Source organism: Trichoplusia ni, chromosome 15 (genome assembly GCF_003590095.1).
Source record: "Trichoplusia ni isolate ovarian cell line Hi5 chromosome 15, tn1, whole genome shotgun sequence".
Lineage (NCBI taxonomy): Eukaryota > Metazoa > Arthropoda > Insecta > Lepidoptera > Noctuidae > Trichoplusia > Trichoplusia ni.
In genome coordinates this window covers 9,237,536-9,265,029 of record NC_039492.1, presented here as the reverse complement: position 1 = coordinate 9,265,029, position 27,494 = coordinate 9,237,536, and the positions used below count along the sequence as shown (strand labels likewise).

Genomic DNA, 27,494 nt, shown 5'->3' with positions numbered 1-27,494 from the left:
CTGATATTTTTAAATAATTTTGATCATTGTTTTGTATTAACTCGGCCTTATCGAAATGATTTATTAAAACGTATTATGAAAGCAATTTATCCCTCACTGACTTTTTTTTAAAGAGTAACTAATGCTTGAGTCGACCAAGGAGTGTTTATTCTATATTTGTATTTTTAATCTACCTATCTTTTTAATGGCTGGTAATAATATTTAGAGAATTAAAAATACATAAATTAACAACGTGTTTTGAACAAAAATTAACAATAAAATTATTTGCATAATTACCTAATTCAATTATAAATGACAGTATTGCAGGTAGGTACCTTAGTATTGCCACCATAGGTAACCATTATATTCCCTAATTTAATTAAATAGAAATTACTATTTATGTAAGTGTAAATAATAGACGCTCATATTACTAATCGTTTTGACATTTAAATGACACATTTAGCTTACCTACATTTATGAATTGATGTTCATTCCACATTCTCATGATTTATTTAGCATGAGTTTTTAGAACTTTCGACAATAGCATATAATTTTGTTAATATGTTTAAACTATTATGACATCAATTGGGGGGAGTGGGTAGCAAGGCTGGGAGGTCGGTGGCCCATATATCCATGTAATCCGAACATAAGAGCGATTTTGGCTTCATCCATCGCTTGCCTACGTCACGGGCAGAAGGGCTATTCCTGTATTCGTAACAGCGTTGCCAGATTTTTATTTGACAAGTCGGGACTTTGGTACTTTTTGAGTGAAAATTGCGGGATTCTTCAGAAGCGGGACATAGTAAAAATTACGTTGATGTTTGATGTGTTCGATGTTCCGAACAAAACAAAAGCAAACAAGACAAGTGTAACTTAACTTTGCGAAAAATTGATCGAGCTTTTTTTTAGATTCGTACTTGGTGTGAATCTGCCCCGGCGACGGTAGCACCCCTCTCTCTCTCCCACACTCTTATCTTCATTACGCGACTTTCTTTTTCAACAATCTGGACGTAGTATCTACCTGCCACGTCCGTACAAGTTCTCTCCGAAAAGCGGGACCGAGGCTGTCCCGCGCGGGACATTTAAATTTGATTTAAAAATCGGGACGTCCCGCCAAAATCGGGACGTCTGGCAACGCTGATTCGTAACTATAAATAAATGGAACTCCTTGGTACCTACCTATTTCATCTAGTTCCTAATTCTTGTAATTACTACGAATAGCACGTAAAGTTCAAACGGGTGCGTCAGTTTCGAATTCTCATAAACACATCGTTGCTTTAGTTCAATTATCCGCGGAAAATGTAAACATCCATGCCTAATTGGTGTTCCAAGATAATTATTTTCATGTCTTTGTCTTGAGAATGACTTCATAAATATTTGTAGCTTAGGCATGTTGCAAGGAGTGTATGTACATATGTTAAACAAATGTATGGTACTTATGTATTAAATTTAATGTAAATAGAATTCAATGTCGAGTATTTTACGAATTCTGTAATTATATCTTAGTAGTAAGAGGAATTTGGAAAACACTTTTTTTGACAAAATAATTTATAATTATTACTGGAAGGTTTTTTTTTTCAATCTTTAGTAGATAGTTTATTTATTTGTTAGCTATCATATTATCTCGTACTTACGATACTTGACCTAGCTTGTGTCATAGTTTAAGATTAATTAGAATAGATTATCTCGATGAAACATTGTAAAGAAGTAGATTCACACTATATACTTATATAAATGTTCAAACAGTGCTGTGCGTTCACTACTTAATAACTCAATGATGTAGTATCCAAGTAATAGAAAGGTGCAGTCTGTGTCCTAACTAATACTTGGAGCCTACAAAGTGGTTCTCCCGCCAAATCAATGTGTGCTCGCCGTGTCCGCTCAGTTCGCCAATCAGAGCGGTTCGCGCCATACGCTCGCACGCGCGCCTTTATCAAAATGCGACTCCGTACCGCGTCAATTATTAAACAATAATAAAATAAAGCCGTACGTAATCGGTATCGGAGTCAAAGCACAAGCAACCTCCGCGGCGTAAGCACATCCTGCATGCACATCGCACGAAAATAAAATAAATATAAAGTACACAATAATAAAACGACAAAAACACCGCGGTCCGGTTTAGGTCCCTCGTGGTTGCGTTTGCTTCGTGTTTGCAGCGAAAAGTAAAACAAAATCGCGCGCTTGTAAACTGCCTGCTATGAATTTCAGTTACGTTTAAACGATCCGATGAAACTGTGTTGTTTTGATACAATGTTATGTCGGTAACATCTGGTGCTTTTACATGAGAATAGAGACTGCGGTTATAGTTTTATATGTATGTAATAAATAACTTTATAATGCACTTTAGAACAATATACAATAAAGTGACAGTGCTGTGTTTTTTTATGTGTATTTAGCCATAAAACTGGTTACCCTTTATCTGACCGTGAAATAATTTGCAACTTTCATTCGGAGCGAACGCCCGCTTGATTACCATAAGAGTGAGTAACTTAGAATAATTTTATTTAAATATTTAGTAGGTCAATAACCTTTGAAGATTAAAAATAAATATGGGTGGGTACAACAGAAAGATTAATGATTGCAATCATTCTAAAGGATTTTGTGACAATGTCGAGAAGTTAAAAGTTATAAACGAGACGGTATTATTAATTTGTTATTGAGATAGTGAAATACTGGTCTAAGACAGTTTTGTACGTCAACATTTCCGACAAAATTATCTTATCACCTGTCACAGATATGAATTCGGCAAAAGATAATTCTTTTTTTTTGTGTTTGGAGTTTGTCCGGCACTTGGCGATGTAGGAAGATGGTTAGTGGGATGTTCACTTAAATAAATCAGCATTATTAATTACTCAAAAATAAATAAAAATCTCTCGTTGTTTTATAGCCAATGAAAACAATTTACGTAATGGACGACGGCCTTGTTATGAAGTCATTTAAATGTCATCATAGTTTATTGAATACAGGAGATTATGTTATCAGTTTTCATGAATAAATTCCTATTTTATTAAATGCACTGATTATAAGGTTAAACCTTAGAGTCAAGTTAACAAAACAAGGCGAGGTTTATTATGTTTAAGAGTTGACTACCCTGATGAAAAATACTTTTACCTAGTAACTAATCCTCTTAAACTCCATAAATATTAATCGGTTTGGTTGTTTACAAGTTACTGTCAAATAACTAGAGTTAAAATGCTAAACAGACAATTTTATCCCACTTTATTACACATCTCTACCTCCTTTATCTATATATGTATGTGTAATATAGGTAGATATTATAATTAGTTAAATTAAATCCTACTTATAGACCGAAAGTTTGTAAGTATGGATGTATGGATGTTTGTTACTCTTTCACGTAAAAACTACTGAATGGATTTTAATGAAACTTTACCACAATATAGCTTATGCATCAGAATAACACATAGGCTACTATTTTTGAGGTTTCTAATGTGTCCTGGAGTCCACGCGAACGAAGTCGCGGGCAAAAGCTAGTAATAAATAAAATAACATCGCATACTAATTACTAAGCTTATTCTTTTCTTTTTTCCATAACTTTCACACAAAATCTAGTCTCAAAGTAAGAAATGCTTGTTATTGTGAGATCTAGACAACTAATATAAGCATACTTATATAATTCTAAATACATATGTACGTAAAATAGATAAATTCCCTAACAGTGAACAAATGATCGAGCTTGTCATACAAACATTTGTCCTGAGTGGGAATCGAACACACGACCCCCGGTATAGAAGTTATTGCCACAAACCTAAGACTAACTAGACCAAGAGGCATTATTTACATTATGAGTGATATTTAGAGTTGAGCTCAATGGTAGGTACCTACAAATACATATTTTAACTTTAACCCGTGTTAAGGTTTGATACCTATATTTTTCATCTATAAGTATATACTAAACCGAAAAGCACCCCCGATATTTACGATTATTTTTTCATTTATCACTCTTATAAATAATTTGAAAACAGACATCAGAAAGTAATAAAAAGCGTTATAAAAATTAATGTTAATTAATAAACATTAGAAAACCGTGCCTAGTGCACTTGGGACTCGCGCAATGGGTTCCGTACCGATAAATCACAGAAAACAGATAAAATGTTAAAAGTTCATCGCATTTGTTTTTGTGGTAGTTATATAGACACGCATATTTACACGCATATAAGCAGTCATGTCTTAATTGTTTCGACTGGTTTTTGACAAGAAATATAATATTCATATATTATTAATAATAGTTTAAGTTTTAGAATACATATATTGTGCCACATAGTACTCAATATTTAGGTATTAATATTGCACTACTTACTCAGGTGCACACACTGTTGAAGGTCAGTCGATTTGAGACGAACATTTAAGATAAATATAGAGTGAGTAAAGCAAATAACTCGTATAAAATATTTTCAAAGTATAAGAAGAAAGAATCTTCAACTTTAAAAGTTAAATTTTTAACTTGTAACTTAAAGCACTTTTTAAGATTGGTAATCATGATCATCTTTCTGTCATTTTAAGGCAAAGATACAAAAGAACAAAACACGTATAAATTAGATCATTTTTAACAAAAGACTTGACTGTGCTAAGAAAAGAATTCATCAAAACAATTATCAATCAACATGCTTTAATTTCGGGTTTTCAGCCTGAAAAAAAAGAAAAAATATAATTGATGACCGTTAACACTAAAACTACTGGTTGATGGCGGATTAGATTTGATGTCGCGTACATCAACGCCACCATTTGCACTATTTTAAATAAAGCTAGATACTAATTTAATTACATTACTCATAGAAATTAACAATTTTCACTTAGTAAGGAATAATTTATTTCTTTCATCTATTCATAGTTGGGTTTGAAACTAGTTGGGCAATCCCGATGAATAGGGGTGAACCTAACAAATTCTCCCAATTTTGAGTAGGAAGCATTTTTTTCTCTTGAGAAATTTTCTGACTGGAAGCTTTTTTTCACATGAGCTTTATTTAACCTATTATTAATGGCATGGTCATGGTTATTTACGATGGCCCATGACGGGCAATTGGATTAAATTTGAAATTATTAAACATAATAATTGGAAATACATTGTATTGACCTTGAGTGTACCGTCCCTTATCAAATTTCTAATTATTGTGTTGGAAAAATAATTAAGACGATATGAAAAGTGTCGTTTAAAGCCAATTTTCTTTCATTCATCGGCCATTGTAAATAGCAGAATTGGGGCCTAGTTCAGTTATTTCATACAAACCGGCTATGACTAAAGAAAAACAGCAAAATGAGACATGAATTCCCAAACAATTGAGGACAGTAACTCAACTGGCATTTGTAAAACTTTTCTTGTAATATATCTCTTGTTGACCCATTTATTTTTCCAAACTATAAATAAATACTCTGTCCGTCGTCTTTGTTTTCTTTTTGAGACAAATATAACTATTACGTAACTTCCGTAGAACGAGGAGTTGTTTTTATTAAAATTAAAATTTATTGAACTGACGACTCTGTGCTTATAATAATAGCATTTATATTAGAATAAAAAAAAATGATGTTGCAATCTTATCTAAGTAGGTAGTTTTCCTTTGATCAAGCTTAACATAATGTCAATATGGACCAAACCGACTCTAATTTATCTTTGATTCTCTCTATAATTTTGTATTTATGTAACTAACCAGGTTTTCGTACTGCATACTGGAGACGGTATTTAAAGAGAAAATACACACGTATACTTCGCACGCACTTTAAATACTTAAAGCCCTTCGTATATGTGGCACCCCCTAATTCCTGATTAAGGCCCATTTGGACGATGCGAGGAATACCATGCAAGTTGCAATACATTGTGCAGCCACTGAAATCGGGTATCTAACGTGATATATGATTGCCAGCAATGGATTACAATTTGAATGATAATTGTCGCATCATCTGAATGGGCTCTTAGTCTCAAACAAGGGGTCAGTCTGTACAGTAACGGAATGCATATTTGGTGCCTAAAAAAGAAATTGTAGTATCTAGAAATTATCAATTAATTCTTGATTATCGAAAAATCTTTACGATAATTCGCAGTTTAAGTGGAAACTGTTGTTCATATTACTATAATCTATTGAGCAATGATCATCAATTAACAAAACACCTTAAATAGAAAAACAATTGACTAGTTTTCAATTGCTGCTCAAACTTTGAAGAGATTAGAATGGTAAGTCCATTTGTATTTAAGTACTTGTTATTAAATATAGCATATGTATTTTAAAACTGATTTCTAGTCATATTAGCCCCACGAGATTAATTCAGCAAAACGATTGCGCCCAGATGTCTGGTTTACGTGATTGAAATGCATGCCCCGTGGTCTAACACAAGGAAAGGATGTAATCGGTTATTTTACCCCGTCGGAGCTACGGCTTTCGGTTTCGGCCGACTCCTCTATGAAGAGCTGTCCGAGTCAAAATTGACAGAGAACCACCCCTTCAGCATGCACCACGAAAATCGCATTGAAAGCGGCAAGAAAATTGTTAAAAAACAAAAACGGTTTCAACAAGTACTGTTATGAATTATTGACAACTGGAAAATAGTGTTATCGTTATAAAAACATTGGAATACAAGTGACTCAACAAATAAACATTGCGTTGCGTGTTCGGAAGTGTCCAAGTGTGGTGCATTATTCCGAGGGAACCTATAGTCATATCCGACTGTGTTCCGTTACACAGCACGCGATACCATCTACTAATATGGACAGGGAATAGACAGACATGTGGCGAGTTATGCGTCGACATATTGATGTATTTAAAATTAAGACATTTGTCAATATTTATTTTAGAATTTTGAACATTCTTTTGAACCAACAAGAAAGTTTATTTCGTTTTATCCATTGGAAGCAATTGGAATATATTTAGAAAGTTTACCTTAGTTTCCTCGAAGTGATACCTAGGGTCTCCAATGCATTCCTCTACTGAAACTCGAGAAACTTGCCGAAATTTTTGAATTTTTACACCCCTAATAATATCAAACCTATCTTTTTGGAGCAATATGGTTCAAAATCGAACGTTACCTCTTCTGCAAAGTAAAAGTACAATAACCCTACTAATCTTTTAAACGTAATGCAATATTGAGATCTAAAGTCAGGTACGCACGTTCTTGGAAAGAATGACGGTTTTGTTAACCTCCTTGAATGGAGTCTTGGAACAAAGATGTTACCTGCACGTTACCCAATTGTTCTGTTTGTTTGTTGTTCAGTTCGTGATGGCGAGCCGGTGGGTGCTACTCGCCGTGGTGGCCGTTCATCTAGGACACTGCATCGAAGAGAATGGACTTACGGATACCATTTCGCACGTTTACGAGTAAGTACCTAATTATTGCTTTCTAAGTAGGTATTGTTTTGTGTTTAGTTCGCATCTTTACTTACTTACTTAGAGGGGTTTTATCTTATTCATACGAATTCATAACACTTGATAGAACGGTGGTCTCAAGCGTTTAATAAGGAGCGTCCTACCCCGCCGCAGCGTCAGCTCATGATTAAGGAGACCGGTTGGGTCCAAAATTAGTCGGGCGATACCGAGAAATACATCTGAGTAAACCGTTATATCAAATGCTCTTGGACAAGTCCCAAGTTTTGGTCTTTTATACAAAGCTATTAGGCTAACCATTAATAACACTTAATTATATTTTTTTTATTAAAAATGATTCTTAATCTGAGGTTAGAAGGCACTTATGCGTGTTACAATGTCAGTCAAACATTCATGTTTAATTAATGCAGACAAAGTTACGAAACTGAATTTTATTTACTATTTTATGTTTTCTTAATGATATTTATAATTGCTTTAATAACTGATGGTAAAATGTATACGACCCTAAAACTGTGTTTAAGTTATCACGGACAAAATTACTAAAAACATATCTTCATCATTCCACTTTGATATTTCATAAAATCTTGAGTATTATAACAATCTCTTTTTCTATTCCCGGGATTACACGGGGACACAGGTCCAACATGAATTAGCATTACCGAGAGTTTGAGACCTTGAATCTAAGTAAACGAGCAATTCCATTTTACAACTCCTTGTTTGACGTGCAAAAATTCAAGTCTTCATAGTAACATCCGCGAAGCTACTGCATAAATTCAACTTTCACATTCGTCGGCTGTAGGTCAAGATTTTTATGTTAACTGACGTAGAATACGTCGTCTGTATTCTACGTCATTTTGTACAGCTAGTGCTAATTCTTACTCAGAAACATTTTCTGGTGCTACAATTAAATTTATAATAGATAGATATAATAGCCCAATTAGGTACCATAACACGTCTAATGATGGTGGGCTAATTAGAGGTCCGGACTAATTATTCTTTATACTGGTTTGTTTTTTCGAAATTGAAGAATTATCTGCATTATAGCGTGTTCAGCTAGTTTCTTAGAAACAGATCAACATTTCTCTTCGTCTTTCAATTTTTTTGCTTAACTTGAGGTTACCATGGGTAATTTGTACTGATAAATATATTCTGACCATTTTTAGGCCAACATGGATGTACAAATGCGTGCCCGACGAGGGCTGTCAACGCACGCGGCACCACCAGCTCAGCGACAACAACACCAGCTTGTTATTCGGGAGCTTGGACGTCTGCAGGACCGTGTGCGGCAGGTTCGGTGGCCTCTGGCCCCGGCCCGTCACTGCGGCCATCAGCATGCAGACCGTCGGCATACATCCAAACTATCTCCGGTAAGTTTCACACGTAGGTCACGTATGTATGCACAGTGAGAAGTCTATGGCATCGGTATACAGGATGCATCGAGCAATTGTTTGTTCTATAGCTTAAACTTGATAGATGTTAGTTTTCTATTACATAGATAAATGCAGTTTGAAAGAACGTATTTCTTCGTCAAGGTTATAAAATCTTATTTCTATTCTTTAATATTTTAAATTAAAAGATTCTTATAAGATATAGCTGGGTTTTAAAAAGATAAGAGCTTGGGTAATTACAGTGTCCACTTGAAAAAAATGCGTTATGACGTTAGTAACTACGTTTACTTAATTGATATGACGTCGTTTAGTTCATCAACACATTCGCACTCTCGCCTTCATTGGTACTTATCACCTTGACAGATTGCAAAAGGTGCATTGTTATTCAATGAATCAATAAACACTCCAATAACAATGGTTTTGTTTGATAACACTTGGTTTAATTGATAATATGATTGAACTCGTTTTGTTGACTCCATTTGTTTGTTACCAAATGTAAGAGGTGCAGGGACGTAATCGTAATATCAATACAAACATTTATAAGTGTTGTTTATTAAAATCAGTTCAGCTGCGAAACGTCATAGGCATAATGGATTTTAACACACGCTGAATAAGTGAATAGAGTATTATAAAATGAGTACATAAAATACTAACGTATGTTTGTAAAGCCCCTCGCGATACAAGAATTAAACTCCTTAAAAAAAAGGATGAAATAAGTCGTAAGAGAGGGGGGCTAACGAAAATCTGGACTAGATAGCCGAGTAGTTGAGGTCATCACGCCAAACCCACCGACGTGTCCCTGGTCGATCCCCTCGTAGGACAAGCATTATCCACGAATGAATATCCTCAATCGGTACTATCGTTACTCTATTATTTCTTACGAATCAATATTCCAATATTAATCGACACACGTTTGTTATCAGACTTTTCGATCTCGGTGACTTTAATAGAGTTGTTGACTTTTACTAAAATTAACGATATCAGTGGTTTCCATAACGCTGACCTACTCAGATAACAGCTACTCAGTTATATAATCAAGCTAAATATTTTTACTTTTTTAAGTGAAGTAAATATTGGTTAATCATCATTTAATCTAAATTTGTTATTGTTTTAGTGATAATAATAGTAGTAAAATGGAATATGGTAATCGAAAATTTGATGTATGTGCATACAATGTTTTCGGTTCCTTATTCATAGAAACGACCTATCAAATTTTTTTCATAGATCCTTTGTGAAACAAGAGTCAAGAATATTTCTCAGTTAAAAATAGATACCATTAGGAGCTGGTGTTCAATATAAATAGGGAGTGCTATCGTTTGCCATGAAGGCAAAGGAAACACTGGTACTTAACTAAAACCGGTTTGACTGGTAGCCGACCCCAACATAGTTGGGAAAAGGCTAGGCCGATGATAATGATGTTATCCCACATCTGGGCAAAGGCTTCCCTCTCTTCTTACCATTGTTGCCTTTCTAGACATCCTCAATCTCATCACGCCTGAAAATAAACTAAATATAATATCTTTTTTACTCACCAAAAATCCCCTTCAAAATTAAATACCAATACAATAGTACCAAAGTAATAGTGGTAAAGACATTCAACCTGTTTGGCCTAGACATAGACACATCAATAGGAAAGCGCATGTTCATAAGATGAAAGCAAATTGTCTACATTATCGTACGCACTGAGAGATAAAAAAGGGGAAAAAACAGGGCCTCAATTCGGCTATTTACAATTGCCGACGACGGATTCAAAATTGGATTAAATTTGACACTATGCGTATTCGCCTAAGCATTTTGCCAACACAACAATAAGAAATTGATTGTATTGACAGTGAGTGTTCCGTACGGCACTGAATTGTATCAACATACTACACTTTAGCCTGTATGCTTGTCTGAAAAACGGATTGTCTTATGGGACAATAGCACTGACGCTTTCTTTTTGTTCGCCCTCCAGGAAAAATTGAACCCACAATTTAACGTGCCTTCCAAAACACGAAGGCACTCGTTTTGACATAGATATTCACCCATCCTCGGACCGATCGTATCAGGTATAGCTTAACCTGTGATTGATCGACTTGTGCAGTTGTTCTTTAGCCAAGAGCTCATTATACATATGTGTATACTGGCTGTTGTCCGCGACTATGTCCGCGTGGTTAGAAGATATAAGTTATGATTATTTCTTCGCTCCCAATAGGCGCAGCGTGATGGTATATAGCCTAAAACCTTCCTCGATGAATGGTCTATTCAACACAAAAATAGTTTTTCAATTTGAACCAGTAGCTCCTGAGATTAGCGCGTTCAAACAAACAAAGAAACTCTTCGGCTTTATATATTAGTATCGATAACAACTTACAACAGGAGTTTAAACACCGCGACCTGTATACCCTTCTGCAGTGGCTTTTGTAATTGAATATTTATAATTGTTATAAAGTTTTCTTTTCACTGCAACAGTAATAAAAGACAACTAAAAATGTTACATATGTTCCATCCTAGTAGCTGTTAGGCATTCAGTTTCACTGATATCAACATTTAACGACGCATAAAGTTAATAAACCCGTTCCACTGTACAGTCAATTGTCAAGCGAAAATGTACTTAATGAACCGTTTTTTAGTTTCAATATTGGCTGTTGCTCGCGGCTTCGCCTGCCTGAATGTCTAATATACATAGTTGAAAAAACCTTTAATGCAGTCGTATAGAAAGTTCATGAAAATCGGTCTAGCGGTTTAAATGTTAAGATTTATTTTTATTAACTTGAAAATGAATAAAAAAATATGTAATATAATTATGATTGTTAATACTTAATACTTTAAATTAGTGTTTTAACGAACGAAATGAGTAGGAAACTTTCGAATCGGCGAGTTGTTGACGTCGATTGCGTTTTCGGAAGGAAAGTAGCAAATTTACCGGGTTTACTCTACATACATGATGAAGTTGATTATGTAAACATTACTAACCGTTTGCAGAAATCAAAAACACAAACATTACTTGAAATATTTGCTTCTCCTTACAATGTTCAGGAAATGTAACAAACAGCGATCTATTCGAGTATTTCAAGAATGCGTTACATAATACTCAATCTGATCTTCGTATATCATTGGATGATATTATTTAAACAAACAGATAATTCCGAACATCCGGTATTGTTTAATATTATTGGTCGATAACACACAATTCTTCATGGTACGATACAAATTTATTAGTTAAGTTTTAAGCCCAGTCTATGATGCAATGTACTACGTATGACTATTTCTTGTGAAAGCCATCTTATTCTGGCCATTAAAGCACTATAAAAAGTTAATTCGACAGCGCAGCTTATTTATAGAAACCACACTTGGATTTACGTTCACGATTCAGCATGCGGTTAAGCTGTAAACATTTTCACAAACAACTTTTAATTCGTTGTCGTAAAAGACGGAGCTATACTGGAAGATAATTGACAATAGACGGATGGATGACTCGTGTCTCCTCAAATTTAAGTCCAATTATACGCGGTGTTTCTCCTTGAAACACAAAATCGTGTCATGCGATTCTATTGGTATACTTGTGTATTTGTTAAACTGCTGATCTTCTGAACCAATAGTTGTGTCACTGCTTAGACTAAACTTCCAGTGATAAGTATATCCAATTGCATTACTTAGTAGATATCATCACTGATCGTCTGGAATTGAAAGCATTGGAAATTCATTGTATTGACAGTGAGCGTACCGCCCCGTACTTACTAAATGCTTAGGAGAATACGAATAGTGTCGTTTTAATACAATTTCCATTAACGGCCCTGACCTGTAACATTTTCATCAACATAAACATGACGCGTCCTATACTCGGGCTTATATCGTTCTCTCTCTAGACTAGATCAAACGGGAGGTGTAACAAGCTGATCGTATATTATGTTGTTGTGATCGCGTCAGGTGTCTCGCGGGTGTCTGTCTATTCCTGTGCTCGAGTGAGTTGCGTCAGCGTCGAGTGGCGAGTGGCGACCACCGTCACAACACTTTGTATCTGCCTGACATATTACCTGCACCACAGTTATTAGAACATCGCCCGTCTGCAGCTAATAATAAACAGCCCGTATCTCTATGGCGTAAGATGTGATTATGGATGTATTGATAGGCACGAACAGCCAAATACTGATAAAATGAAAATTGAGCGGCTTTCGATCAATTTTTAAAAAGCACTCCCGTTGTAAGGAATTTAATCCTAGTGTCGCAGGGGGTGGGTTCACAAACATATCTATTCCGTGCAGAAAGACACCCAGACTCGGAACAAGCATTGGTGGATCACACAAATGCTTGTCTTACACGGATAAGCGACACTCCGCGCAGTGGGTTTGGGCGTGGTGACCTCAACCACTCGGCTATCCGTGCAGGCCCCGAAAACGTACCTATACATACATAAATTTATTGTCAGAGAATAGCGTTGTTTTATGATGCCATAAAAATGTTTTACTAATACAGTCCGTAAGTATCTCAAATAGCACACGCTAATGAAATAGGGGAATGTAGGATATGGCTTTGATCGAGACTATTTGAGACTAACAGGTTTATGCAACAAAAATTACAATTTAACAATATTTATGTAGGATGTTACAATAAAAGCTGATAATATTTATGTAGTATTAAAACATCTATATTCACGATGAACTCTTGCAGTCAGGTTTTATAATTTACGCCTTGCCTACCGATTTCGACAACCTACATGGTGATACCATCTCGAATTAAAAGCTGCTGAATACCTGTGTTATCCAGATAATACGTAAACTACTCCACAATTCATACTCAAGCTATGACAATTTTATCATGAACAGCTGTTAATGCTATCATATTCTATAGCGGCTTGTGTTAACCCACGATTTCCTTTTCAACTTAAACCACATTTAAATGAGCTACTGAGTATATTGTTTAGTCGTGAATATCAAGCTGCAAAATACATATAGATTTGGAACTTCCATAGCAATTACGAGATTTTAATAATGTATTTAAACCTATAGGTAAGTATTTTAGTACATAATATCAAAGCATTTTGGTTGATCTTTAAAGCGTTGTTAATTCCGTCGATGGGTGACCACACAAACGATTCTAACAATAAAATTGTACTTGGTAACGATACTTCTAAAAAAGTATAAAGCATCGATTCTACAATACAATTGGACGTCAAGTTCCCACGTTACCCACGTAATAATACGATAAATATAACTACCAAGTTCCATGAAGGTTAAATAACTAACTATGTTGTGTTGAGGCCGATTGCGATACACTGACATACCGAGTTGCTGCGAAAAATGAATAATCGATGCAAGCAAAGTTATCCATTAATATTTATGAGAATATAACTTCTTATGAAATAAGAATGACAAAGATTATAATTATGTATTGATGTGTTTGATGTCCTTGTTTGTAATGACATTCTGATACGGTTTAAGGGGTCCCAAAAGGTAAAAACGGAAACCTATTCCTTAGGTTGTAAATAAATTAAATGAAATCATTTATTCTGTAAGTAGGATATATCATCACTTTTACAAGTAATTTTTTTTAGAATGCTGGAGTCGACGTTTACTATCTGACTTCCCTGAGAAGAAATGTCAAATGTCCGCTGTCTGTCACCATGCTGTAACTCATGAACCCTGATAGCTAGATAGTTGAAATTTTTACAGATGTATTTCTCTTGCCGTTATAACAACAAATCCTGAAAATAAAGATCGACGTATTGCAACGATTCTTACAGTTATAAATTTGTTGGAGGATGGCATATTTTAAGGATCCACTCCTTTTATAAGTGTCGCAACTGATTTGTCAATATTTAACCTTTTTGTTTGAGTCCGATTCGCGCTTGCCCAGTTTTTTAAGTTTCTAGAATTGTTATTCCTTGTAACCATGGGATACGCTTAAGTATTAAAGCAGACTTACAATCTCACAACGCGGCACGATGGAAGGTGTCTAGAATAAATTAAATTAAATATTCTTTCTATAGCTTATAATGTAAGCGAGTAACGATTGCATGCATTATATCCGTCCGCTATATTTTAATATCGGGAATAGAAAGGGCTCGCCAGAATAAATCTTTTCATTTGCTGGGACACATCCAAGAGTTTGACAGTATGATCTATATTTATCTCGGGAACCATTTCTAGTCTGTGTTAATGTATTACGATATCATATTTAGTGCATTGTACTTATTGATTTAGTATTTAATAGTCTCTGTTGATATAGTGGTGTTGCTCACTAGAAAATTGTACAAAGATTTTTTTTCTGAACGAACATCCACTAAGAACAATATTCCATATGTCGCGTCGCATGGGTTTCACAAACTTGCAAGACTTATGCTCAAAACACAGGAAGAGCATTCGTTGATTACAAAAACACTTGTCCTACGCGGGGATCGAATTCGCGACACGTCGTGCTCTGTGGGTTTGGCGTGTTTACCTCAACCACTCGGCTATCCGTACATAAGTATTTAAGAAATTTATGTTTCTAAAAAATATTATAAGTCACAATTACGTTACCTATTAACCGATTTGAATTGGTTTAACACAGTGCCATAATCATTATAGCTTTGTATTACAATACTTGTAACTGTATCACGTCGAAAGCATTCAAATGTCACATCCAAATATAGGAAGTCCGTAATGAGAAAAATGAACGTTGCGACGATACCACTGTCGAGCATCGTACAGACGCGTTTATGGAGGGTCAACCACCTTAGTACACACTACGTATAGTAAGTACGTCAGTTAATATTTACCTTATTATAAAGATTTGCCTGAACTCTTGTGAGGTGAATGTCCCTGACACTAACGGAGTGTCGACCCACGAGCCGAGCATCGCGTATTTGACACTCGTGAACCTAACTTTGGTTATGGCAGATTGCACTCCGCCCACTCCATCAAGTATTTAAATGGATACGCTATGTACAGTCAACAACAAAACTAGATGACCAAAATCAGAAATTCAATACTTATTAAGTATTGTATATGCATCAGAATTGTACGGAAGGGATAATATTACCGTGCTGAAGTGATTCTAAGGTATGTCAGCCGAAGTACCAGCCAATACAGTACGAGCGAAAAAAATCAGTTCTGACGCGAATTCCGTTCATTAGTATTGAATTTCTGTAGTAATTGAAGTTTTTATAACCAATTTTTGTTGTTGACTGTAGGTACCTAGTAACAACAGATAGAGTGTATGTTATGAATGTAATAAACAATAGACGTCTCAAGAGGTTTAGACTCTACGATGATGCATTGAATCTTAATTTGGATATAATGTGGTCTGGCTAATCACAGCACAGATGACAATAGAACGAAATGACAATTATTATTAGATTTAAAAAATCTATATACCCTCGTTTTAAAATGTTTTTATAGTTGTAAATTGCCTTATCATCGGGTTTGAAGCTACCCTGAAAATTTTAGGATGCTAGCTTAGCGGGAGTGCCTCAAAATTGAGTTACAAAAAGCCAACCGGAACGACAAACAAACAAACAAGAAAGTAAGTCTATAAAAACGTGGGAAAATAGCAACGACTTATATGTAGTGCATTATGAGATTTATATAATTCTTTTCTTTTCTACCCACAGGTTCGATTTAGCAAATGTGCCAGTAGAAACCCGGGAGTTGCTGGTGGAAATGACGAAGGTCGTGGGGGAGAACCTGTTTGCCGAGTGTGACGGCGACGTCACCGAGATGGTGGAGACCCCAGTCATAGTCTTCATGAACGTCAAAACTGACGACATGACGCTGAGCTGGGAAACTAACGAGGCGTACGCGCTGGATGTACAGACAAAAGGTTTGTGTTAAACAGAGATCAGTTTTCATAACGATGTATCGGGAAATTGGCAAATTAGGTACTAATTGTAAAACACTGGTAGGTACTCAGCTGAAACCGGTTAGACTGGAAGCCGACCCCAACATAGTTGGAAAAAGGCTAGGCCGATGAGGTAGATAGTAATTATAATTGCATGTATTAAAAATGCTTAAAATGAAGTACCTTAACTTGTAGGTGTGGTTCGCAGAAATCCTTCACACTTCAATGCCATGTTTACTAATATTATAAAAAGCAAATAATATTGTTTTGCTTCAGAAACCCAAATAGCAGTACACATTCACGCTGAAACCGTATACGGAGCGCGTCACGCGTTGGAGACCTTCACTCAATTAGTGGCAGCTGATAAACCTGACTATTCAGACCAAAAGAAGTGTGGTCTCCAACTTGTGACCGGCGCTAAGATCCGAGACCGCCCAGTTTACAAGCACAGAGGTCTTCTCCTCGACTGCAGTAGGCATTTTATACCCATGGTCGATATCAAGAGAACCATTGACGGTATGGCTGCAAACAAAATGAACATCTTCCATTGGCATGTCACCGATTCACACAGCTTCCCGCTTGAGTCGACCAGAGTACCGCAATTTACTAGGTAAGATGCCATTAAAATTTCCAGATGAATTAAAAATAAAGTCTTATAAAGAAGCGCAGTGTAGTAATCTAAGAATATGTTACGTTTTTCATTACACAATTCTAGTAAACGATTAAATTAAAACTATTCATTTTAGATACGGTGCGTACTCCGCAAATGAGATTTACTCGGCGGAGGAAGTGAGAGAGCTGATCAAGTACGCGCAAGTACGCGGCGTGCGCGTCGTAATCGAGATTGATGCGCCCGCGCATGCCGGGAACGGCTGGCAGTGGGGGAAGGTTCGTATTTTGTTATAGATGATTTATTTCAGAACTCAATACATGTAGATATTATAAGCTATTGAAATTGATAAGTCTAACTGGTACGACTTGCGACCCTACCGCGCCAGGTTATGATTAAGGACTCCGTTTCTGTCAGAAACTAGTCCGGGAATCCCGATACATACGCTTGCGTAAACCGTTGCACCATTTTATAAGGAACCATTCTCCCCATAGTTAGTATAAAACTATTGGAAGTTTAATGAAGATAGAAAGAGAATTATAAACTACCTACGTGCTTTTTGTAAAAAATGAAAAATAGCAGTTCTTTGCAATAATTGTGGTCCCAAGTACATATATTCTTGCCGTATAATTCATTGCGACGAAATCCTGTGCAATATAATGCAGTTCATTTTATTTCTTTATGATTTATTTTATAACGGTTTGGAATACAAGTAAAATAAATATCTGCTAATCAGCAATCCTAATGACGTTGCTGACGTTATTTTGTCATTACATTTTTTAATGGACTTTCTCAGACCGACCAAAGAACTTTCAAAATTAAAACCATTTTTTAATGCCGGTTATATTGAGAAGTTATCGAGCAAAACTACGGTATCGAGAGATTTGTATTCAATTTCACTGTTTGCATCTGCAGGAGTACGGTTTCGGCGAGCTGGCGGTGTGCGTGAACCAGTGGCCGTGGAGGCACCTGTGCGTGGAGCCGCCGTGCGGGCAGCTGAACCCCGCCAACCCCGCCATGTACCGCGTGCTGCGAGACCTCTACCGGGACATCGCTGAGGCCATCCCGCAGCCGGCGCTGCTGCACATGGGAGGCGACGAGGTCAGGGACAAAGATCACTAGCTGTAGCCAACCGGCCCTACACGACAAATCAAAAACAATCCCACGGGAACATTGTATTATATGTGTTAATTTTGGTTATATTATGTGTATCAAGTTTCGCTTAAATCCGTTCAGTGGTTTTTGCCTTTCAGAGGAACAAACATCTATACATCTAAACATTCAAACTATAGTGCTTATAATATTAGTAGGATAGCAGGATTTAATTAACATCAAAGTGAAAATCTTCAGCCGTCAATGGTTCCCCCGAACACCCAAGTATGTTGACTCTGATCTAGAAAACTGAATAACGTCCATGGCCGACGGGTCATGGTGATATGTTGATAACAAGTCAATTAAAATTAAATACAATTTTAAAAATTTCCTTTATCTAAAGAGAAAATACCAGTTAATGATTAAAAAAAACATTTAATTTGCAGGTTTGCATCGAATGTTGGAATGCAACTGAGGAGATAACTAACTACATGAAGCAGAAGAAGTTTGAGACCAACGAGAACGGATTCATCGAACTCTGGGCAGAGTTCCACCAGAAAGCCTTGGAGGCCTGGGACCAGGAGCTGGAAGCCGCTAACGGCACCCCCCCTCAACCCGTCATGCTGTGGTCCTCAGAACTCACGCAAGCGCATAGGATACAGCAACATCTCAGCAAAGAAAGGTGAGGCTTGATAGGCAGCAAAAAGAATTCAGACCTCATTATATTTTCAAATATATTTTGTTGAATGCGGAGTCCAAAAGACATCATAGATTTTGTTCTTATTTCTCAATCATGAGGTTTACTCACATAAACAAGACAGGGAAAAGGTTAGCAATTGTGAATGAAATTTATTTATATTGTGTATTGATGATCGTGATTAACATTACATCGCTACATTAAAACGTTCTGAAACAATCAACTATCAAAGTGTTCTTCTCTTCCAGATACGTGATCCAAGTATGGGAGCCAATCAATAGCCCGCTTCTGAACCAGCTCATCAAGCAAGGGTACCGCACCGTCTCCGTGCCCAAAGATATCTGGTATCTGGACCATGGCTTCTGGGGCACCACCAAGTACTCCAACTGGAGGAGGATGTACGCCCATACTCTGCCTAGAGACGACAACTTCTTGGGTGGTGAAGTCGCTATGTGGACCGAGTACTTGGATGAACAGGGATTAGGTGAATGACTTTTATTTAATTATTTTAAGTATAGCGTCCACGTTCATTATTTGCTTAAATTGTACTGAACTTAGTTCCGCATCCTTGTGTTACATTTGCAAGCATTCAAGTCACATTCACAAAAACACCGTCTCAGAACAAGCATTCGTGGATCACACAAACGCTTGTCCCACACTGGGAAAAAATCCAGGGTATATTATCCTCAGTAACGTGAGTGACGTCAACCACTCGGTTATCCGTGTACTGATGATTCCCTTCGTTGTAGACACTCGCGTGTGGCCCCGAGCGGCGGCGGTGGGCGAGCGGCTGTGGGCGGACCCGGTGTCGGGCGTGCAGGGCGCGGAGCCGCGGCTGCAGCGGCAGCGCGCGCGCCTGCTGTCGCGCGGCCTGCGCCCCGACGCGCTGGGGCCCGCCTGGTGCGCGCAACACGACGCCAAGTGCTTCTAGCCCGCGTCACGTCTGACCCCGCATCATGCCGCATGGTGCCCGCACTGATCTCGACTGACCGAGCCTGCGCCATCTCACACATAACAGGTAAAGTTGTTGTTACGAAATATAATATCAGCTCTTTAGAAACTTTGATTAAGAAAGCACCAGTAAGATTGATTCTATAGATATGAATTATCCGGTCTTTATGTGTTATCACAGTAAGATATTTTGATAACAGCATTAGGAAATGATGCTTTAAATCAAAAATGTACAAGTCATAATATAATAACTGTTTATTTATCTCGGCATTTACTCATTGATTAATCAGTTTTGACCTTCGTTACGCGACGTTCCATACGTAACGTGCTGAGATGGGTGCAGGCTATCGGTTATCAATATTTTAATGGAACTATATTATTATTAAAATAATGCTATTTACATGTTTTAAGGATACATATCCGTCTTTCCATTTTCTTTTAATGTTTACCCTCATATTTATTGAGTTATATTGATATGAGTATGTATATTGTTAGATGTATGATAAAATTATTGGTTCTATTAAACATTGTTAAATTGTATGTTATCATGTTGAATGTTAATGCACTTCCTGGCCGATAACGACGTGTTGACAATCCCCTCGTTGCGAGTCGGAAAGAGACTAATATGTGGTGAATTTAAAAATATATCAGCACAGCAAACATAATGAGACTTATTTAAAAAAAATAACAGCCTACCTAGCTAAGTGACGTTATTAAAATGCAAAGCCACGGTGTAAGTATCTATTCACTATGGTCTAGCGTCAATGACACTGAAATGTATGGAAATGACATTTCGTTTTGATCACGTGACCTGGACCTGTCATATTCATACATTCGAGCGCTCATACATTCTATTAACTGTAAAGATTTTTGAAATGTCATTTTGCCAGAACGGCGGACACGTGTCGATATCGGCCTCATAGCTAATGGCTACAGTTTTCAAATATTATTAAGATACATTTAAGTATCGAAATAAACTAGCATAATAAAAATACCAATGCAAATGAATGTTAGTCATAACATAACGGTAAATTAGTTATTTGTTTAACGTATAATAATAATGTATGTGTATAATATTTATGTTTGTAGCGTCAAAAGATGAATTATTACGAGACAAGTTCGTTAGCCATTCCTTCATGAATAAGTCCAATACGTGCCTATGTACTTAGGCAGTACACTTATATAAGAAGAATAACACAAAGTACATTTACCTTCTCCAATCGAGACCTCGAGTGTTCCAAGCGCTCTAAGGTTCATTGAAATTAAGATTTTGAGAGTCCGAGTACATTTTGTAACTTAAAGTGTTCCAAAACTTACGAAGACCAACCAAAGTTAAGAGTGTTAAGACTGCACACTTTTTTAAAACTAACATTTCAAAGCATTTTTTCGTTATAGTTATTTCTAGTTGATCAGGAAAAGCACACAAAAGACTATGGCAGTAGAGCACCTTGATACTGTAAACTAAATGTTGTGGAAGCAAGACAGCGTTCTACTAAATGTAATGCGTTGTCCTGCTCCCACAAAGGAAAGACATAGAGAGAGGAAGTTAGTACCATTGTATACTGACGTTAAACCACATAAATATAGCTATGAAGCTAAATAATGTACACGAGAAATTCTGAAATATACCGAATTTATTGTGATATTTAATAATTTAAATTTATAATAAGTAACCTATGAAAATTGTAATAATACAATAAAATTGCTACAGTATCCTTAATTTGCTTATTATTTAAAACCTACTCTTGTAAACCAATTTCAATTCTACACACTGATAATGCCTTTTAATAAATTGGAATAAGGAAAACAAATAGTATGTCAACTAACCTCGATAATTATTATTTATTTTGATGAGTAAAGCAATGTCAGACTCATCACAATGATTGTCAATTGTTGAAATTAATTTTATGGTGGTTTGTAACAGTCACGTTTTATGATTTATGTTCCAAAGGTCGGGTCATCTAGCCCAAATGAACGAGTTTGTGCGGCAAGAAATGATATTTAAATTATAATACTTCTTCAATGATTCACAGGTCGCTTTTGCCCTAGGTCGTTTTCGACCTAACATGAGTTTGTGAAATCTCATTTTATCTTATAGATCTTTCAAAGGCTTTAGATAATCCCTTATTAAAAGTTAAAGCAATTTAGTAGTTAGATGAAAAAACTATATACATTTTCAGTAACAAATATTATTTCTATCTTACATTTATAACTATGTCACTAACGTATGCGTTTAGCAAACGCTGTAGCAAATACTAGATAAACATTGTCTACGAAAAGAAAGCTTATGCTTAAGGCCCGTTTACATTCATTTGTGCGGGGAGAGTGCTTTGGTACACCTAGAGAGTCGAGTAGGTTTTTCATAGAATAGTAATATCACCCATCACCCATAATCACCCAAAATAATGTAAAACGGCCATTATAACCTTGACTAGAACAAAATCACATTGAGTCTAAAGCTAAATAATTAAAATAAAATATAAAAACGTATCGAAAGCTATTTCCATGAACTCTATACTTTCATTAAAATTACAGACCACAAAATGTTATCATAAACGTCAAAACAATTTGTGAACTTCTATTTAATAGAAAACATGTCGATTATTATTAAGAAACAACATCCTATTCCTCGGATATGTAATTTAATACAAACAATTAGATTGATACATTATTTCTGACTCTGTCGCTGCCATTCTTAGCTCCTAAACTGAGATCATTGGGCATCATGTCGTGAAGCACTGTGTCGCTTCTGAAGATGCTGGTAGCGATCCTACTGGCCAGCCTTTCTGATTCCCTTATGTCATCGTCCTTGGAATGTGACGTCAGATCTATTTCAGTGTCAGTGTCGCTGTCACTCGTCTCCTTGTCTCGCCTTTGACGGTACGCAAGGTTCTGCGGCTGGTCCATATCCTGGACTGAAGTCCCACAAGCGCAGGGATTTGGCTTCGACATCACTCGCAAATCTGTCGGCACAACTTCTGGATCCATCTGCTGCGACATCAATAATGGTGGAAACCCGAAAGGCTGTTGCAGCATCCGTCCATCCTCGTTCGCATTTGCCATCTGTGGCATCTCATGTACGTTGGGTGTGACTGTTGGTAAGGGTTCCATGTAAGTGTTGTGCATGTAAGGATCTTGGCGAGGAGACTTCAAGTCCCGGTTCTCCATGGCACCAGGCGGCTCCGGCGAATCTTTATCAGTTGGTGACTCGGGGGCCTCAGGCGAAGAATCAGGTTTTGAATGACCTGGAAATGGTAAAAAGTTCAAGGTAAGTAAATAGCAAACTGTTTAAAATTGAAGCCATCATAACCCTATGATGGCTTCCTCTTCTTCATTTTATGAAATAGAAGAAGAATAAAATCATCTTATTATTATAGGAATTCTTAATTATCTCTTCCATATTCAAAATTCCACAACACGGTGCCGTACAGAGTTCTGTTACTTCGTTTCATTATGCTTATTCATAAAGACCTTTCGTCTACAACTTCTGCATACCTAATGGCAGTGGTGGTGTTCCAAGTCCGAGGCACCGCATCCTCCACGCGTCCTGCAGCAGCTGCAGACGCGCCTGCTTACGCCACTTCGCGCGCCGGTTTTGAAACCATACCTGTTACCAAATAAATTAGAGCGTTAGTTGATAATAATGGCCTTGACTCAGTAAAATTACGAATGCTTTTGTAAAACTAATGCTAATGTTAATCGTTTATTGTTGTTATCGTTTGCACGGTTTTAATAGTTATATATAAAACAGCATATTTGCTTGGACTATCAATCTGAAGTTGGCAGAGAAAAACCGAAATAAAAGAGGAATTGAGGGTTGTAAGAAATAAAGAATACGAATAGCACACAAACAAGACAAAGAATAGGGTTGCAAGGCAAAGAAACTCAACTGCTTCTGTTACCTCATTATCAGGCATAACTCGTAAATTTCAAAAGTTTAAATATATCCGCAAAATATGTTCAGAAAAGAAACTGGGCTAGTGCGAGTCATTTGCGATATCAATAACGGAGGTTAATGATAAGAATATTACGAACAGCTGCATATATTAATGTGTAAATGTTTTGCTTAATTTAAGATAATTCTACATTAAATCCAAAGTCGGTTGATATGGTAACAAAACTGTGCTCTTAACTCGTTATTTTCAAAAGTTATTACATCAAAAAAGTTGCAGTACAAAGATTTCAATTGTGATACCGCTCTCCAGTTTCATGAGACAACTAATTAAGATTGGAACCAGACCCTAGCATAGTTTGGAATAAGTCTAGACAGAAGAAAATCCATACGAGTTGTCTTGTTCTCCAAAATCATCGTCACCCTAACTTTTTCAAAATGTTCCACGTTTTTCCCTATGTTGGTATCTGCTTTAGTTTCACCGGATGCAGCTAAATACCAGTGTCTTACAAGGAGCTACTATCTATCTGACGTCCTCCACTTACCTGGGCAATACGATACCCCTTAGTAAGTCAGGTTGTAATTTTTTTAAACTTCTGACTACCCGTAAAGACTGTCAAAGATGTATAAATAACAGCCGGGACGGACGATTTCAAGTGCCGAAAAAAAAACCTCGTTTAAGTTTTACAAATTCCTAATTAGAAAATGTCTAATTTTTACCCCATTTTTTATACAACTTGCGGCATGAAATGCAATGAATCTTAACCTAGTATTAATAGTGATCCCGCAGTTATTTTATTAGTTAATGTCTTGTCAGTACCAAAGAACAAATTTGTAAAGACAGAGTGCTCTCAATTCTATGATTTCCCCTAATGAAAGGGGTTGGCCAAATAAAGTAGATTGAACTGTACGCGCAATTAATATTCAGCGTTTACAACCGACTTCAAAAAAAGAGGAGATTATGTATAAGTATTGATTTTCTTTTATTTTTTACCTCAGAGTGTCTCACCGTATGAACCGATTTTCTTGAATTTTTCTTGGAGAATTTGATATTGAATAGCTATGATTTGGTCCAAAAAAAATCATTAAATTAGGCGCCGTAGTTTTTAATAAAGACAGTTGTATGTTTTTGTTGTAAAAAAATAATAATAAGTACAACATATTCATCCATATTCACCCATTTAATTAAGGATGAAAAGAAGTTGTATAAATTGTAATGGATTATAATATACCGTAATGCCGTGACAGCGGTACGGCTCCACATGTTCAACAGACTTTTATCGAGTATGGCAGGTTCGATCCTAAAGGCGGGTAAGTGACTATGTGACTTTTCTCTTATGTTGGTGGACAATGGTACGGTTTACCTAATATCCGTGTTAAAGAGAAGAGAAGAGAGAAAGAGCGTCAAAATCTGAGAGAAAGGTTTTTTTCGCTTATGTCAAACATTTTTCAATTTTCTGCTTCTAATAAATAAACTAACAAATACATAGTACAGTAATTGCGGTATCTGTTAAGTACCTGTCCAGCTGAAAGTGGTAATCCTTTAGAATATAAGTGAAACCAATTGACTGATAGTGGACATCCACTCAAGATCCACTTCAATAGAAATTAGTTTTCAGCAAAAAGCGAGATTTACAGACTTTTTTCGAATCGCGTCTCTTCATTAAACTTCTCCTAATTAATTTAACTAGACAAATTGTTCAAACACCTATAGCACAAAAAACGTTTTATTGAAGAGAAATCCCCTCTGAATGGAAATCTCAATCCGAATTGCTACAATAAAACTGTCATACGTGAAAACAATTATTCAGCTACTAATCCCTAATACAAGTCCAACGGCTAAATTATGTCATAGATAGTCAGCCACTGTCTTCAACAATCATTAAAAAGTGCCTGTTCTGAAATCTTATAAACTGAATTCTGGCTACGCTTGGATCCCTGCTGTGTCGATACTAATAGGCGTTAGTTAAAAAACCTCAATTGTGTTTTATTTGTTATTAAGTTCTTATGTGAATGACGTAGACATAGTTCCCTCAAATTATCTTCAAGATAAAATGTGTCTCGATCATGGATACAAATCCTGTATTAAACGTCCATCCTGTATTAACCTATCTATCAGAACCAGATTCACGTAGAAAGATTTTAAATTCTCAATGCCCCCAATATAATAACTCAATACTTTATTGCTTCCATAATGTAGTTACAGGTGGTAATTTAAGGTACAATGAACAATTATGAAGCCCTTAGGGCATAGCATTATCGTAGCAGAGAGGAAAAGCTCTCCTTATTCAAGAGTAAGGAATCTTCCCAAAAGCATTGTACCTACTTGAACTCTAGCCTCAGAGAGGCTGATCCTCAGAGCCACCTCCTCTCTCAGGAACACGTCAGGGTAATGAGTCTTCTGGAACAGCGACTCCAGCTCGCTCAGCTGCTGCGGTGTGAAGGTGGTGCGGTTCCGACGCTGCCGGCGACGACCGAACATGTACTCCGTCAGCAAGTCACCAGGTAACGGGGAGAGGTATGGACCAGCCATCTTGGATCTCGGTTCTCGGTTCTCCAAAGAAGTTTCCTCTTTGATATAGTTGAGTTTTGCGGGACCTCTGATAGTGCTGGTCTTTTTATTTCTTGGAGCTCCTCATTGTCTCTACTGTGGATGATGATTCGGAATTCTTTGGGTCCACGTGCTAAACAAGATTATTTTAAATAATCATCGTGACAAGTCTAACGTCCACATAAGTTATCCACATCGTTTACAAAGTAATTTCGTACTAAAATAATGTTCATATTACTTTTAACTTCAAATACCACATGCACAAAGTTACTAAAAAGTTCTCGTCTACGAATATCGCACTCAAGTTTAGGTTTCTAAAGGGTTCTCACATCCGAGGTGCCCCGAACAGTACTGTTTGAATTTGCGAAAATCTCGGCTACAAAACCACCCTGACTCCACCCCTTCGCTGCAGAAACTCGGCCCGTGATTGGCCCAACACTCCAGGGGTTGGAAAATCCAGCCAATCACAGCGCTCGGTGGGGGCTGTATTTAATAGGTGTAGATTAAGTTATGGCGTATTTGTAAATATAAATGTTGTATAAATGCGATCAACTTTGGTGTAGAGCTGTTAATGAAATATTTAATACGGTGAACGAGGACTTTATTAAAATCTCTCATTAAGACGCAGCTACTAAATAAGTTTTTAAGTATCGTGTTTTTTTTATTAAAATTCTTTTTCTTTACAATTTTCTATCTTATCTTTATAATTATTTGCCCATTTTATTAAGTGACTTTAACTTAAAAAAATGTCGTAGTCCTCAAATCTAAGTGCGATACTTAACGATTACAAAACCAAATGCCAATGCCTAACAGAAAAATTATACTTATAAATAAAAAATTCGCTCGCTCGTACACGAAATAAAAACAATTCAAGCGAAATTGTGATGGGTGAAGTAAAGCAAAATAGACATTCTTCAAAATATTTTCTATCAAAGCGACCTTACCTTGTGCAAAACTAGACATACAACTGACTTCAAATACTGACCCAAAGATAATGGAATTTTACGTTAATTAAAAAAACAACATCTGTACATCCAGTCCGAAGTAATATAGACGAATCGATCAATCAAATTAAAATCAACTGTTAATAATATTACTGGCAATATGAAGTAAGTTTAAAATCAAAGTAGTCTAAGTCAATATGCCAAATTAATAAACTAAAAAAAAAACAAAAAGCCCGTTTTAAGTGTCCATTCAAATTTTACC

The 27,494-nt window shown here is 36.4% G+C and overlaps 2 protein-coding genes across 4 annotated transcripts; one reads left to right on the top strand and one right to left on the bottom strand.

Annotated features, from left to right (window-relative positions):
- Nucleotides 1–276: 276 nt before the first annotated feature.
- Nucleotides 277–21,558, top strand: LOC113501111 (chitooligosaccharidolytic beta-N-acetylglucosaminidase). 3 transcript variants are annotated; one of them, XM_026882131.1, is made up of 10 exons: nucleotides 277–306; nucleotides 7,198–7,301; nucleotides 8,471–8,674; nucleotides 16,269–16,477; nucleotides 16,772–17,105; nucleotides 17,242–17,383; nucleotides 18,021–18,206; nucleotides 18,644–18,879; nucleotides 19,143–19,378; nucleotides 19,644–21,558. In XM_026882131.1, exons 1-10 carry the CDS (start codon nucleotides 292–294, stop codon nucleotides 19,823–19,825), a joined length of 1,848 nt encoding a protein of 615 aa, XP_026737932.1. In that variant the 5' UTR covers nucleotides 277–291; the 3' UTR covers nucleotides 19,826–21,558. The 3 variants fall into 3 exon arrangements, with proteins under 3 accessions (XP_026737932.1, XP_026737934.1, XP_026737933.1); XM_026882133.1 differs by lacking the exon at nucleotides 277–306 and adding an exon at nucleotides 1,863–2,459; XM_026882132.1 differs by lacking the exon at nucleotides 277–306 and adding an exon at nucleotides 6,075–6,163.
- Nucleotides 21,559–22,008: 450 nt separating this feature from the next.
- LOC113501527 (retinal homeobox protein Rx1) lies at nucleotides 22,009–26,857 on the bottom strand. Its single transcript, XM_026882709.1, has 3 exons — nucleotides 26,064–26,857; nucleotides 23,341–23,452; nucleotides 22,009–23,090 (listed from the first exon to the last, which is right to left on the bottom strand). The coding sequence occupies exons 1-3, from the start codon at nucleotides 26,268–26,270 to the stop codon at nucleotides 22,501–22,503; spliced, it is 909 nt and encodes a 302-aa protein (XP_026738510.1). The 5' UTR covers nucleotides 26,271–26,857; the 3' UTR covers nucleotides 22,009–22,500.
- Nucleotides 26,858–27,494: the final 637 nt, after the last annotated feature.

Excerpts from the sequence above, each read along its gene's own strand:
- LOC113501527 (XM_026882709.1), bottom strand. The coding sequence starts at position 26,270 with ATGGCTGGTCCATACCTCTCCCCGTTACCTGGTGACTTGCTGACGGAG. Across the intron at positions 23,453-26,063 it reads TCTCTGAGGCTAGAGTTCAA|GTATGGTTTCAAAACCGGCG; the intron begins GTAGGTACAATG and ends ATTTGGTAACAG. Across the intron at positions 23,091-23,340 it reads AACACCACCACTGCCATTAG|GTCATTCAAAACCTGATTCT; the intron begins GTATGCAGAAGT and ends TACCATTTCCAG.
- LOC113501111 (XM_026882131.1), top strand. Across the intron at positions 18,880-19,142 it reads CAACATCTCAGCAAAGAAAG|ATACGTGATCCAAGTATGGG; the intron begins GTGAGGCTTGAT and ends CTTCTCTTCCAG. Across the intron at positions 19,379-19,643 it reads CTTGGATGAACAGGGATTAG|ACACTCGCGTGTGGCCCCGA; the intron begins GTGAATGACTTT and ends CCTTCGTTGTAG.